General features: G+C 43.9%; 1 protein-coding gene, 1 long non-coding RNA gene, 3 other non-coding genes and 1 pseudogene across 6 annotated transcripts; 4 read left to right on the top strand and 2 right to left on the bottom strand.

Annotated features, from left to right (window-relative positions):
* The first annotated feature begins 87 nt into the window (after positions 1 to 87).
* On the top strand, positions 88 to 2,358 carry LOC106606990 (uncharacterized). Its single transcript, XR_001329150.3, has 6 exons — positions 88 to 265; positions 641 to 714; positions 1,042 to 1,077; positions 1,243 to 1,304; positions 1,761 to 1,823; positions 2,068 to 2,358. It is a non-coding gene; the product is annotated as an uncharacterized LOC106606990 (long non-coding RNA).
* Positions 811 to 882, top strand: LOC123743612 (small nucleolar RNA R38). The gene has a single exon (XR_006770468.1). It is a non-coding gene; the product is annotated as a small nucleolar RNA R38 (small nucleolar RNA).
* On the top strand, positions 1,379 to 1,450 carry LOC123743611 (small nucleolar RNA R38). Its single transcript, XR_006770467.1, has one exon. It is a non-coding gene; the product is annotated as a small nucleolar RNA R38 (small nucleolar RNA).
* LOC145879904 (small nucleolar RNA SNORD49) lies at positions 1,614 to 1,686 on the top strand. The gene has a single exon (XR_014392790.1). It is a non-coding gene; the product is annotated as a small nucleolar RNA SNORD49 (small nucleolar RNA).
* A 548-nt stretch (positions 2,359 to 2,906) lies between the features above and the next one.
* Positions 2,907 to 7,737, bottom strand: LOC145850361 (fas-binding factor 1 homolog; annotated as a pseudogene). The gene is made up of 7 exons (XR_014392640.1): positions 7,494 to 7,737; positions 7,181 to 7,400; positions 6,903 to 7,024; positions 6,346 to 6,737; positions 3,905 to 4,025; positions 3,223 to 3,697; positions 2,907 to 3,093 (listed from the first exon to the last, which is right to left on the bottom strand). The product of XR_014392640.1 is annotated as a fas-binding factor 1 homolog (transcript).
* A 44-nt stretch (positions 7,738 to 7,781) lies between these two features.
* On the bottom strand, positions 7,782 to 13,296 carry LOC106606982 (fas-binding factor 1 homolog). The gene is made up of 14 exons (XM_082976507.1): positions 12,164 to 13,296; positions 12,028 to 12,069; positions 11,831 to 11,908; positions 11,640 to 11,700; positions 11,498 to 11,547; positions 10,705 to 11,395; positions 10,459 to 10,603; positions 10,166 to 10,326; positions 9,985 to 10,078; positions 9,340 to 9,787; positions 9,147 to 9,209; positions 8,931 to 9,019; positions 7,942 to 7,991; positions 7,782 to 7,832 (listed from the first exon to the last, which is right to left on the bottom strand). The coding sequence occupies exons 7-10, from the start codon at positions 10,536 to 10,538 to the stop codon at positions 9,667 to 9,669; spliced, it is 456 nt and encodes a 151-aa protein (XP_082832633.1). The 5' UTR covers positions 10,539 to 10,603; positions 10,705 to 11,395; positions 11,498 to 11,547; positions 11,640 to 11,700; positions 11,831 to 11,908; positions 12,028 to 12,069; positions 12,164 to 13,296; the 3' UTR covers positions 7,782 to 7,832; positions 7,942 to 7,991; positions 8,931 to 9,019; positions 9,147 to 9,209; positions 9,340 to 9,666.
* Between the last annotated feature and the right edge of the window lie 434 nt (positions 13,297 to 13,730).

Raw genomic sequence — 13,730 nt, 5'->3', positions numbered from 1 at the left:
CCACTTGAGGTCTGCTCTGGGAAATTCAAAACTCACTCCCTACTGGTCCAAGATTGGTCACATGGGTGTATGACGTATTGAAAGGTATAAAAACCTACCATAAACACAATTTCAGTCTTTCGAAAGTATGTAGTGCAGAGAATATGTATCCGGCAGAATATTTATTTTTCGGTTTTGGGGGTAACTATTTGCATCAACTCGTAGCAAAATGTTTCAAAGACACTCTACGAACTCCAGTGTCGACCAGCCACCGTGAGTGTAAATTGTAAGTGACCACTGTTAGCCGTGCTCAAGTAGCTAGTTGGCTAACTGCTAGCCACATGTCAAGCTAACGTTAGCTAACTTTCTAACCAGAAGTCTAGGCCTGGCCTGTTTAAATAACATTCAAGAACCCTGGTGTTTCTGTAGATCAGGTTCGAACATACGTTACCTGATTTTTCTTATCACATAACGGGTTTTAGTTAGTGTTGGGATTTTGTTTAGTAATCACTGTGCAGATCGCCTGAGGTGTGGGAACGTGGTCTGCTTCAACATTTGCGGCACACTTATGATTAATTTACTAGCGCGGAAACACTGTAGATTGTATCTTATTGCATGTGGTTAACTATGTATCGGTCTGATCTTTGTTTGCATCTTTCAGAGCCCTTTGAATTGACTCCCATCTTAACTCACGTGGATTGACGTCAGAAATCCTATGCGCATCGCACTCAAGAGGTAAAACCATCTCCATGATTACGTTTGACCAGTTTTAAATTGGTCAGTTTGACAGTCAGATTTGAACAGGTCTGAAGTGTCTACCTAACTTAATTAACAAGCCTGTGATGAAACAAGTTATCCCTGTCTGAACAACAGTGTTGACCTACTGAAACCCCTGAGGCTTGATGAAAGACTCATGATTTGAATGGGTACGTTTTGGTAGTAGTCAGTTGAGTGACAGTATTGTCTGGCGTAGTTTCTCAAGGTTATATGTAGCCATGTTGCATAGCAAGATTATTAATTGAAGTCGTGCAGTAATGGACTAATTGATACCCTTTCTTGTAGTGTTGTGGCCTCAGAGGGTGAAGGGACAGTTGCTTGGTAAGTACTTAGCTAGAACCTCTATGGTCTCTTGTGACTCAAATGGAGACATTGATTAGTTTTACTTCTCACTGAAGATGCTCGGAGAAATGCACAGCCCTGAATGTGAAATAATGCTTTTGACTGTTGTGGTAATGCGAACCGAACATGGTAATTTCTTTACAGGTCTGCCAACCTGGGTGTGATCCCATGAAAATGTTCCAATGAAGTTACTCCTATTAGAGCAGGTAACCACTGCTTTGGACATTAAGTGATGGTCAGATTGCTAAGTAACGGTGTTCAATCTGTGGAGGGTGTAGTAGCAAGTCTGTGATGAAACAAGTTATCCCTGTCTGAACAACAGTGTTGACCTATAGAAACCCCTGAGACTTGATGGGAGATTGAAATTATGGGATAATGATTCATTAAAGGATTACCACGATGAACATGTATTAATATTTCAAATGTTTATAGTGCCTTAGGGTCAAGAGGACATTTGATTGTTACGCGCTCATCTAGGTTTTAGGTTTACTTTAGTGGCTATAATGGTGATGGGTTTCAGAGATGAAATTGCTGCATAGGAAGTGCTGTCTGATGTGATAACTGATGCTGGATAAAGTTGCTCTGAGAAATTCACAGCCCTGAATGTCACCATGCTTTTGGCAATTGTAGCATTGAACCAAATTAATGTAATTTCTCTACAGGTCTGCCAACCTGGATGTGAACGCCTGAAAATACAGCAAGTAATGCCATTGGAATCAGATCAGGTAACTACATGAACTGAATTAGTCTCATGGTTGATAATTAAATGGTATGAGTAATGGTGGCGCAGATGTGAAGAGGGTAACAAGCCTGTGATGAAACATGTTATCCCTGTCTGAAAAGCAGTGTTGACTTATAGAAACCCCTGAGGCTTGATGGGAGATCCATATGTACTCACTTTCTGGTTTTATAAGGTAACAGTTGACTGCTGGAGGCCTTCCTTGGCTTACTAGATGTTTTTCATTTTAGGTAATGGGGTCAAAGATGTGCCAAGGACAGGACTCAAGAACTGAAATTCACCGAAGGATCAGTGACTGACTAAAATAAACTAGTTCAATGCAAACATTAGACAATGTCAAGTTTAATGGCGTACTTAAAACCAGAAAGTCACAGGGCTCTAAGCCCCAGTTAATCAGTGTGAAAGGCTGAATTGTAAGGTGCTTTCTTGAGTGTCCAGGAAGAACTGCTCATCCTGCAGAAAGTTACAATCCTAAGAAGATTAAACGAGTACATTTATCTACAATAAAGATTTTGAAACAATCTGCTTGTTCCGTCTTTAGTAGAACATCTAGGGTAAATTTCAAAGGTGACTTCTGTTAACTGCTTTGGCCCTCTGAAATTGGCTCAAACTGTTCAACTTTAAACCGATTGTAAGCACTTGATTTGGTTAGTAATGCATTAGTTACCTTCTCTGCTGTGTGCCTGAGCAGGGCCAATCTGGACTAAAGAACAGGGGTGAGGGCTGGTGAACAGCCTTGGTGGAAGCCATCTGAGGTACTGTCAACACTGGTCTGCAATATTTAAAATATGCTGTTCTGTGTTAATTCGGTGGGGGGGGAAAAAATCTGTAAAAGGCTCAGCCCACCTGTGAATATAGGGGCCATAGATTGAGGGAAAGGAGTGATTGGGAGGCTGTGTTTGAGTCTCCATTTCTCTACGCTGCTCAGTCATCTTCATTCTCCTGCAGAAGGGGAAATGGTTAGTTGACACAGTAACATTTACATGACTCTGGATGTGATTTGTACACAATTCAAAGGCGCTATAGGAGGACTGGCTGGAATGGAACCATTCCAACCATAATGCGCTGTTCCTGATGTGTACCAGCAGAGGCTGGTGGGAGATTGGCTGGTATACCCAACTTATTGACCTGATGGAGGTGCTGCTCGTGTTGTCTGTCTCTCCATCTGGGAGTGGATGCTCCTCAGCCTGGTGCTCAGTCACCACCTGTCTGGACTCCTGTAGGGCCTTCTCCCCCTAATATTTTTCTTATGCCAGCTGCAAATACCGAAGCAGGGCGCCCAGTCACAACATTGTGCTACCTCCACTATCGCATACACCCAATGATTTATATACATTACTGTCAACCCAATAGCTAGCTATTAGTGATGAGGTTGTGGTCCAGACCTTGCTGAAGGCCTCTACCTCCTGGGCATGTGTCTTCAGCTGCAGGCCTGTACCACTTAGCCTCTCCTTTTCCCTGTCCAGAGCCTCCCTCTCCCATGCTACAGCTGCCTCATGCTGCTTTAGCTCCACCTGTTCCTGGTGATTACAGAAGACAGCCTGTTTCAAAGCTCAATTGCTTGAGATCAAGTGAGTGAAATATGATTGGGTTAAGTGAACTCCATTGCCTGAACATGGTAAAACGCTGGCAGTTTGCATGCGACAATGCTAGACATACAAGCCTCTTGTCCTATCCTAGCCCCTAGTCTGCTGTGCCATGCTGATGATGGAGCCCTCTCTGTGGGCATCCCTCTCCAGTGCCCGGCTGGCCGCCCGGTCCTGCCTCTGCTTCTCCTGGGTGTGGAACTGGGTCCACTCAGCCGCCAGCTTCCTCCTCTCCTCTGCACAGCATTACCTGCTGCTCCTCCAACAGGGCACTCTAGACATGGAGGGGAGTAGGGGTCTTCTAAGTCAGTGTTTCCCAACCCTGGTCCTCCAGTACCACCAACAGTACACCTCATTCAGGGCTTGATGATTAGTTGAATCAGGTGTACTGTATGGGGTACTTGAGGACCAGGGTTGGGAAATACTTGAGTAAGGATCTGGCAGACATCTTTAACCACTTCTCCCTCAGTATTTGTCTTACTTTTGCCCTCTCCAGCTCCTCTCTCTCCATGCTGATGTGCTGAGTTAGAGCGTCTCTCCTCGACCAGGTTTCTCTGAGATGAGTCGGCCTTAGCCTGTTCTGCATTCACTCTCCAGCGCTCCTACAACACAATCATCATATTTAACATTCTGGGGAAATGGAAGGAAAGGCTAACCATTTATGCAAATTAAGACTAAACCTCTGTGAATATAATATTGTGACCCTTTGACTTATTGGTGGCACTGGTGCGAGCTGCACATGCTACCTGGTCACCTCAATCAAAACATTACATTTTTTGGGTGGATTAAACCATGAATTTGTTCATCCTCAATTCCTGCTTGGACATGTTAGATGTACTTATTTATTGAATTACATCTGTTACACTTAATCAGTTACATGCGCAGAATACAACAGGTGTATAGTCGTGGCCAGAAGTTGAGTATGACACATTCATTTTCACAAAGTCTGCTGCCTCAGTTTGTATGATGGCAATTTGCATATACCCCAGAATGTAATGAAAAGTGATCAGATAAATTGCAAAGTCCCTTTTTGCCTTGCAAATGAACTGAATCCTCAAACATTTCCACTGCATTTCAGCCCTGCCACAAAACGACCAGCTGACATGTCAGTGATTCTCTCGTTAAGACAGGTGAGTGTTGACGAGGACAAGGCTGGAGATCACTCTGTCATGCTGATTGAGTTTGAATAACAGACTGGAAGCTTCAAAAGGAGGGTGGTGCTTGGAATTATTGTTCTTCCTCTGTCAAACATGGTTACCTGCAAGGAAACACGTGCCGTCATCATTGCGTTGCACCAAAAAAGCTTCACAGGAAAGGATATTGCTGCCAGTAAGATTGCACCTAAATCAACCATTTATCGGATCATCTAGAACTTCAAGGAGAGCGGTTTAATTGTTGTGAAGAAGGCTTCAGGGTGCCCAAGAAAGTCCAGCAAGCGCCAGGACCGTCTCCTAAAGTTGATTCAGCTGCGGGATTGGGGCACCACCAGTACAGAGCTTGCTCAGGAATGGCAGCAGGTGTGAGTGCATCTGCACGCACAGTGAGGTGAAGATTTTTGGAGGATGGCCTGGTGTCGAGAAGGGCAGCAAGCAAGACAAGGTGAGCGCTACCATCAGTCCCGTGTCATGCCAACAGTAAAGCTATTACGAGACCATGTGTGGGGTTGCTTCTCAGCCAAGGGAGTGGGCTCACTCACAATTTTGCCTAACACAGCCATGAATAAAGAATGGTACCAACACATCCTTCGAGAGCAGCTTGTCCCAACCATCCAGGAACAGTTTGGTGACGAACAATGCCTTTTCCAGCATGATGGAGCACCTTGTCATAAGGCAAAAGTGGTAACTAAGTGGCTCGGGGAACAAAACATTGATATTTTGGGTCCATGGCCAGGAAACTCCCCAGACCTTAATCCCATTGAGAACTTATGGTCAATCCACAAGAGGTGGGTGAACAAACAAAACCCCACAAATTCTGACAAACTCCAAGCATTGATTATGCAAGAATGGGCTGCCATCAGTCAGGATGTGGCCCAGAAGTTAATTGACAGCATGCCAGGGCAGATTGCAGAGGTCTTGAAAAAGAAGGGTCAACACTGCAAATATTGACTCTTTGCATCAACTTCATGTAATTGTCAATAAAAGCCTTTGATGCTTATGAAATGCTTGTAATTATACTTCAGTATTCCATAGTAACATCTGACAAAAATATCTAAAGACACTGAAGCAGCAAACTTCGTGGAAATTAATGTCTCATTCTCAACTTTTGGCCACGACTGTAGACCTTACAGTTAAATGCGTACTTACAGGCTCTAACCAATAGTGCAAAAAATGTATTAGGTGAACAATAGGTAAGTAAAAAGACAGGCTATAAAAGTAGCGAGGCTACATACAGACACCGGTTAGTCAGGCTGATGGAGGTAGTATGTAGATATGGTTAAAGTGACTATGCATATATGATGAACAGAGAGTAGCAGTAGCGTAAAAGGGGGGTGGCGGGACACAATGCAGATAGTCCAGTTAGCCAATGTGTGGGAGCACTGGTTGGTCAGCCCAATTGAGATAGTATGTACATGAATGTATAGTTAGTGACTGCATATATGATGATAAAGCATTGTGAATGATTTTATAAGATGGTGCCTCAAATGTGTTCTATTGTGAAACTGCCCCAAAAAAATGTAGGGGCATGGTGCAACCAACTGAAAACGTTAGTCTGGAGCCCTGTGTTGACACACAAGACCTCAAATGAAGTCACTCAAGACACTTTTTCCTTTACAATCCCATTTTTTCCCCCAGAGTGACATGGCAACATTTTTATTTGACCTTTATTTATACAAGTAAGTCAATTAAGGAGAATCGTATTTACAATGACGACCTGTGATAGAAGCACAGTCGACAAAGACCTAACCTCTGAGTGACTCCTGACCTTCTCTAGTTGCCTCTGCTGCTCAGCCAGCTGGGTGTCCATCTTGGCGATGACTTCTTTAAGCCTTGTTCTCTCCTCTGCCATGGCCCACTGCTGCTGGCCCAGACGGTCCTGCATCACTGAAACGAGTAGACAAGCTGACTTTCACATAACGTCATGACATTCTCACTGACTGAAGGGAAAATAAATAGAAACTACTGTATTATGAAAATCATTGTTTTCTTTTCATAAAACTGAGTAGTGGTATGATGCCTCGGAGCTGTTCGTCTCTCTGCCGTGCCCCCTGCTCCAGCCCCTGGGCTGTGTTCTCGTGGGTGCTCTCCACCCGAGACAAAGGGTCCCCCAGCCTGTGGGAGAAAAGCTCCATCTGCTCAATCACCACTGTCAGGGACCTACAACACCAATACACAGAATGAGAGAGGCTATATGATGTCAACTTGTAGTAAGTTACGAGTTTGGTTACATGTAGCATGTCCTCTGTATAATTCTTATGCAAAGGTTGGCGATTAAGCAGAGTATGGTTAAAAATTAGTATTGAGTAGAAATGCATGTGTAACCTGGTTTGTGATGTGGCACTGGTCACAGCATCAATCTCCTCATCCTTCAATCTCTTCAGCCTCTGGACCTGATCCTTGTGGTCTTTCTTCATCTCCAAAATAGACTTCGTAGAGGAAGGAAACTGTGACAAAGAAAGAATTAAGGTAGATTATGGAAATATAAAGATAACATACATTCTTTTAGCCACAAGCAGTGAAAATAGCTGGGCTTTAGGGAAAAAAATACAGGCATGGCCACAATCTCTTGTTCTCTAATGTGGTATCTTTCAGCCCCCTACCTCTGTAGGTCTCTGAGTCGCTCCACCTCTCGGTCTCTGTCCTGCTGGGTTTAGGCCAGTCTGCGCTGGTGCTGTGCCTGCAGCTCCATACGCTCCTGTTCAGCTATATGTGTGATGGTGGCTAGGCGCTCTGCTAGGTCCTCGCATTCCTGTCGTGTCTCTGCTGAACACTCTCCAGCAACATCTGGTTCTGGTCTAGCTCCAGCTGTAGAGATCTCACCTGGAAGAGAAGACGCCGTAGTCAGAGCCGAATGTTGTTTATGGAAGAGGCAGAAAGAGGAAGATCACTGTCAAAAAGACAGTTGATAGATACCTGTCCCTCCAGTTTGATGATGCGGGCCTGTAAAGCTAGATGTCCATTCTGCTTCTCAGTCTCTCTCTTCTGTCTCTGCAGCCCAGCTACATCCACAGCTCCCCCTAACCCCAGCAGCTGGGACTCAAAGTACGGACACAGACGGATACCAAAGTCAAGTTACCGAAGAGACTCAAAAGAGAACATCTGATATAACCTGAGATATCGGTGTTCACATTAGTCAAACGAATGAAATGCGAAGTGTTTCCATCAAATGAAAAGGTAATTGTGATTGGAGATTTGTTTTACCTGCTGCTGTTGTAGTAAGAGTTGTTGCAAACGGTTGGCTGAATGAGACACCTGTTTAAAAGAGAGGAAGAGTTAAATAAGTGACTTATGGTTTCCAAACACAAATCCTCCATAATGACATTAGGGCATATAAACGAAAACTAGAAAGGCCTCTACATACCTGTGGTTGGACAACAGGTGCAGTGTTCTGCATCTGGCTTTGCTGTGGCACTGGGAAACCAGGAACATTATGTGTCAATCATGACAATCTGCCCATCATCAATGACAGTGATTGATAAGAAACTAGAGGCATAACTATTAGAAATACAAATATAGTTAGAAAGTTATTCAAAATGACTACTGTCCATAAGCTATCCCTATGTTTCCCTAAGAGTACCCACACTGCATAGAGGCAGGCATCATAGCATGGGGCATGGGGCCAGACATAGACTGCCATGGCTGGGCAGGGTAGTTAGGGGGTAGCTCTGCTTGACTTGGCCATCCTGGCTCCCTGTGATCCTGCAGGGCTGGTGGATGGTACTGCTGGGGCAAGGGGAAGCTAATGGTAGCAGAGGTTGGCAGGGGAGAGGGGTCTGGTCAGGATAGAAGCCTACTCTAGCAGACATCGCTGTGGATAGAAAGGGGGAGACTAGTACCGAGGAAGGGAAAGGCTGAGGTTTGGTGGGTGGATGTTGGATGACTATTGTGGAGGAGATGAGTGGACTGGTATCTATGGGGAGGGGAGAGCTGATGTGTGCCTTTGACAGGACTGTGGGTTGTGGATGTGAGACAAGCTCAGTACGGGTCTTAGGTGTTGGTGAGTGAGGGGTGTGGTCTGTGTGTGAATTCTGCCTGATAGGCTCAGTTTCTTCGGCAGTGTAATGAGCTGGTCGGGGCTGGGCATGACTCTTTGTCCCTACTGGCTCAGCTGGGTCACTAGTGAATGTGTGATTGGTTTCCTGTGTCTGCTCAGGAGGGTCAGTTGGGATAGGGGTAGACGTTCTAGTAGGCTCTGGGTCAGCCAAATGACTAGAAAGAGACTTGGCTTGGAAAAACAAAACATGTTTGTTATAAAAGATGCTTCCCGTGAGGTAAAAGTTAAATAGCACAACGTAGAGGGAAAATAGACATGGTTAGCTGGGTCCTATAAGACGGGAGTGAGTAACATACCAGGCCTGAACTGGTCCTCTCTCACTGGGGTAGAATGAGCAGTAGGGCTGGGCTGTCTGTGGGAGGGCTCCCTGGGCAGAGGAGAATCTCTTGAAGAGAAGGAACATAATCCTGACCTCAATGTCCAAAAGCACCAGAACTCATATAGCTCACTGGGGCAATATTGCAGTGATAGATATTATACATCACAGCTATTTAGATTAAGGTTGATCATACCCTGGTTCCTTGTTGGGGGTGGATGCATCTTTCCTCCTGGAAGCTGGTGAAGAACCACGTTTGCTGAGGAATTAACAGACAATCAATGTCAACATACTGAGATGTAAGCAGTCGCTTCTAATGTAGGTGTTTCTCTAGAACTCTGGTAGTATGACCCAGCCTTCACTGTAGAGTACCCTATTCCTGGCCTTACCTGAGAAACGACTCCAGATCCACCTCGTCTCCAAACCCCAGAACGTCTTTCTGGGTTGTCCTCTTTTCCTCTGACCGTGTGGATGATTGAGTCTTCTTCCTGCTCAATGCCCCTGATAGCCAATCATCTTTGTCCTTTTGGCTTGCAGAGACCTCTACACTGGGTCCTACTGGTTTGGGGGATTTGAAGGAGGTGTTTGGAGTCTTTGTCGATGGCTGTGGAATGCGGTTGCCAGACGAGGAGGGTTTGCTTCCCACTGACGAAGAGGGGGTCTTCAAGGGTTCTGGTACAGGTGGGGGCTCTTCCTTCTCTTCCTCCTCATCATCATCATCCTGCGAGCGCCCCCAGCCAGTCTGCAGCAGGCCGGGGAAAGGTAGGAGTGAGCGTGGGGGTGATGGGTTTGGGTTTCTTCTCAGGAGAAGAGGCACTGTTGTCCTCAGTGGAGAATCTGAAAAGGAGTGGCTAATCTATGATGGTGGCCATTTCCTTTGTCATACACTCTGGTCCAGTAGCTGACATAGATAAGCTTCAGGAACTCAGATTATATCTAAATATGATGGACTTTTTATTGACCCAACTAAGCATTGATCCAGGCATTGACCAAAACAAACTATGAGGAGGGCTTCTGCTACAGCTCTGACTTACCTGACCGACTGTCTGCATGAGTGGCGTCCCTCAGGTGTAGTGACCAGTGTAGGCTGATAGGAACCAAACGTCAGGTCTTCTTCTAGGAAGGGGTCTGACAAAGGGAAACATCAACTCTCATTTAATTCATTCAAGAATACTATATCACACTTTAAATACAAAAACATGGAGTGTTAGCTACCTTTAGTAGTGGGGGTCTCCTGATGATGCTTCTGATTTTCCTGCTGCTGCGGAGGGTCCTTCCTCTCCCCTGTTAGAGGGCGCTCCAGAAGGCGAGGGGACGTCCCACGCCCCAGAATCTCATCTAGCCTGGTGCGTGCTCTTTGAGGGAGCTCACTGCTGCTAGAGACAGTCAGCACAGAGGAATAGGGAGGGTGCATTTCAAGTGAACTTTTTGTTGGGTTTATCATAGTCCATAGGTTTTGTGATAGCCTTGGTTGGAACTTATGTTGACTGAGGCATTTGAGACCCTACCTCTCATTCTTTGGTATGAGCACGGTCTCATTCTTCTTAAGGCTCTCTTTGGGACTCTCCCCAAACCCCAATGCATCCATTAGGTCATCTTCGTCATCATCAAATGTAAGCTCGTCCCGCTTCTTTGGAACTGGAGCTGGTGAGGCTATACGAGAAATATATGCATTTGATATTTTCTGTCTCTCTCTTTTTTTGTGTATGTTACAATGTATAAATTCACAAATAAAACACAAAAAGTTCACCAACCTGTTTCTTTATGATAGGGGAGTCTGGGGGGAGCACTGATTTCTCTGGAGGAGCTTTTTTGATGATTTTTGGCTCATTTTTGTCTTCTATGGGTAGATCATCTAACAGGTCAGCCAAAGGGTCATCAAAGTCTGTAGACAACAGATACGATACCAGAGCTGGGGATACTGGTTTGATATCGATATGCTTTATGGTGTTAAGAACTCTACACTTAGGGCCACTCTAATAGATTTTACAGTTGACCTGATATTTTTGGGTCTATACATGGGTCCAACTGTTAGCTTTGGTACCTTTTGTGTCAGTTGTTGGGGCAAGAACGTCATCTGAAGCAATGCAGCAATAGGGAGAAATAATGTACAATTATGGATATTTGCATTGTATTAATAATAATTTGGTGGCTCGGGTCATTGATAACCAATGGTGTAGCCAGACTAGCCAAAGACCCAGACAGGACAGTCAGCTCACTAGTGAAGCTGAACCTTTTGTAGCCACGTGCTGTCGATGCAGGAGCAGAACTTGGCTTCTTCTCCTCAATGTCTGGCTCATCTGAGATTCCTCCTCCTTTTAACTTGTTTCCTGATTTAGGAGGATTTTTCGTAGGTCCTCCAATGCCGGAGCCTTTAATCTGAGCTGGGGCTGAACTGGGCTTTTTCTTTGATCCAAAGAGATCAGCGTCCATATCATCTATGTCCTATGTAAGGATAGAACAGACACAGCTGGGTTATGAACGTTCACACATAAAGCCTGGAGTCTTACTCCCTGGGGATTTGTCATTAGAACAAGGCATCATTACCTTCATACTCTCCAGTAAGGCTGTGGGATCAGCCTCAGAAACATCAGAACCTTGGATTGGAAATGAATATAAAAGATGTATATGAAGGAAAACATAGTCAACTGCCTCCCTACCATACTCAATGTATGACTTGCCAACTCACCTCATCATTTTCAGCTTCCTCAGCAAGTTTGCTGAAGAAGTCGTCGTCGCCCAATAGTGAGCTGGAGAGCAGAAACGCATAGAATTAGCAGATACTGTCACAGTCTGCTTGCTATCTAAATAGTCAGGAAAGAAAGAGTTGAGACTACTCTCTGATCTGGCAGTACATTATTTCAGTCCCAGTTAACTCACCGTTTTCCACTGCGTGATGGTAGAGGAGGTCCTAGTCTGCCTGCTTCACGGGCCAGAGTTTGGCCTTCACTGGGAAATCTGTACAAATAAACAGGAAAACTTTACCATCACTACACAGTGTGTACGTACAGTATATTATACTAATGATGTGTCAGTTTGAATGGTCATAGATCTGTTGTAGGGATGTAATTACATACCATCATCTCCCAACATGTCTCCTAACATATCATCAATTGAACCTGTAGTACAAAAACATAATATTGAATGTGAGCTCCATTCAAGTTGTATTGTGCAGGATTTAAATAGGTAAATAACAACATCAGAGGGACTTACTCTTCTGTCCTTTCTTCTGTTTAGCCTGTATCGATTATGAACACATAGGATAGGATAGGGGGTGGGTTTAATTTGTGGAACTTTCCAACAGGAATCTGTTACAAAAACGTCGTAAAATACAAGATTGCCAAACAACGCATACAAAGTAGCACGATACATTCACCTTGCTAACTAGGTGTCGAATAGGCATCAACTCACCACATAGCTTATTCTTAATGTTTGTCCATAGGCTACCAGAGTGAGGACAGACATTTTTCGGAATAAACGTGGTGAGTGAAAAACTTAATGACATAGCCCACTCCCTACCAGGTACCTTATTCGGCCGCTATACAACTTTGTTATTTACGAAGTTTCTGGAACAGATTCCTGTTGGAACGTTCCATAAATTATACCCACCCAGGTTAGGAGTTTTAAAACAAATTTCACTGCAGTCAATGGGGGTGACTGGCACTTGAATAAACTAGAAGCTTTAACTAGAAGCTATCTTGTTGCGGGGAATTAGCTAGCTCTCAACAACCTATACTGAGCACTATTACATCTTAAGAGGGTTGATCTTGCAGAATTACCAAGAATGTATGAGGAAACGTGTGATTAATGACTCGTATCTTGATTTAGATAGTATACGATACTTACTATGATATTTCTCTGACTGCAGCAGCGTTAAATCTGAGCAAATTTAATTAGCTAATGTTAGCTAACTAGCTAAAGTAAAGCGTCATGGTGACTATTGGTAACCACAACGAAGGGAAATCCCAACAAGTCTGCAAATTTGCTTTGGCTAGATGACTAGAAGCTACTGTCTGTAGCTATTCTTTCACAAACTTTAGCTAGTATATTTGGTCACTAGCTACCTTTTAAGCATTTAGAAACAACGAACAAATAATGCTGAGTGTGGACTCAGCTAGGTGTTGTAACGTTACCACCAGCACTAGCTACATTCAAATGACATGGAAAGGCGGTTGTCTCATCAGGAATGCATTAACTGTGTAGCTAAACGTACTCCCTCTGATTGACCAGGTTGAATGACTGAATACTAACTTAAATATTTAGAGTAAATCTAACCACCCCTCAATTTAAGTTAATAAAATACCAATCCATATGCTTTTACCCGCAGGTTCCTCTGTTGTAGCATTTTCAGTGAATTATTGGTAAACATTCTGTTTGGTCACCACTAGGTGGCGTTTCAGGTTAGAACATTTCAAGATATCAAGATATATTATTGTACAAAAGAGCAGAATATAGAATAACAAATATTGTTTTTATCTAGCTAAATACTTTGTGTATAATTGCAGGTCAGTATTGGTGTACATAAGCGAAGTAACTGATTATATAACAACATTGTTAATGGGTCTACATAGCTAAGCATTCAGTCAGTGGTGGTGATGGACTGTATCAACTATACCCAACAAAATCTGTGGCACCAACAGATGAATTAAAGGAAAACTCCACCCAAAAACTATCTTTTGGTATTTGTTTCTTTAGTCCATTGTTGATTCAGTCTTAAAATGTTTTGCATGTCAGCAATCAAGTTTTCAAGATATATAACTTTCAAAATACAGAAATACAA

This window comes from Salmo salar, chromosome 06 (assembly GCF_965601325.2).
Source record: "Salmo salar chromosome 06, fSalSal1, whole genome shotgun sequence".
Lineage (NCBI taxonomy): Eukaryota > Metazoa > Chordata > Actinopteri > Salmoniformes > Salmonidae > Salmo > Salmo salar.
This window is presented reverse-complemented; position numbering and strand designations above follow the sequence as displayed.

Excerpts from the sequence above, each read along its gene's own strand:
- LOC106606982 (XM_082976507.1), bottom strand. The coding sequence starts at position 10,538 with ATGGATGCATTGGGGTTTGGGGAGAGTCCCAAAGAGAGCCTTAAGAAG. Across the intron at positions 10,327-10,458 it reads CTCATACCAAAGAATGAGAG|CAGCAGTGAGCTCCCTCAAA; the intron begins GTAGGGTCTCAA and ends GACTGTCTCTAG. Across the intron at positions 9,788-9,984 it reads TCATGCAGACAGTCGGTCAG|ATTCTCCACTGAGGACAACA; the intron begins GTAAGTCAGAGC and ends ACTCCTTTTCAG.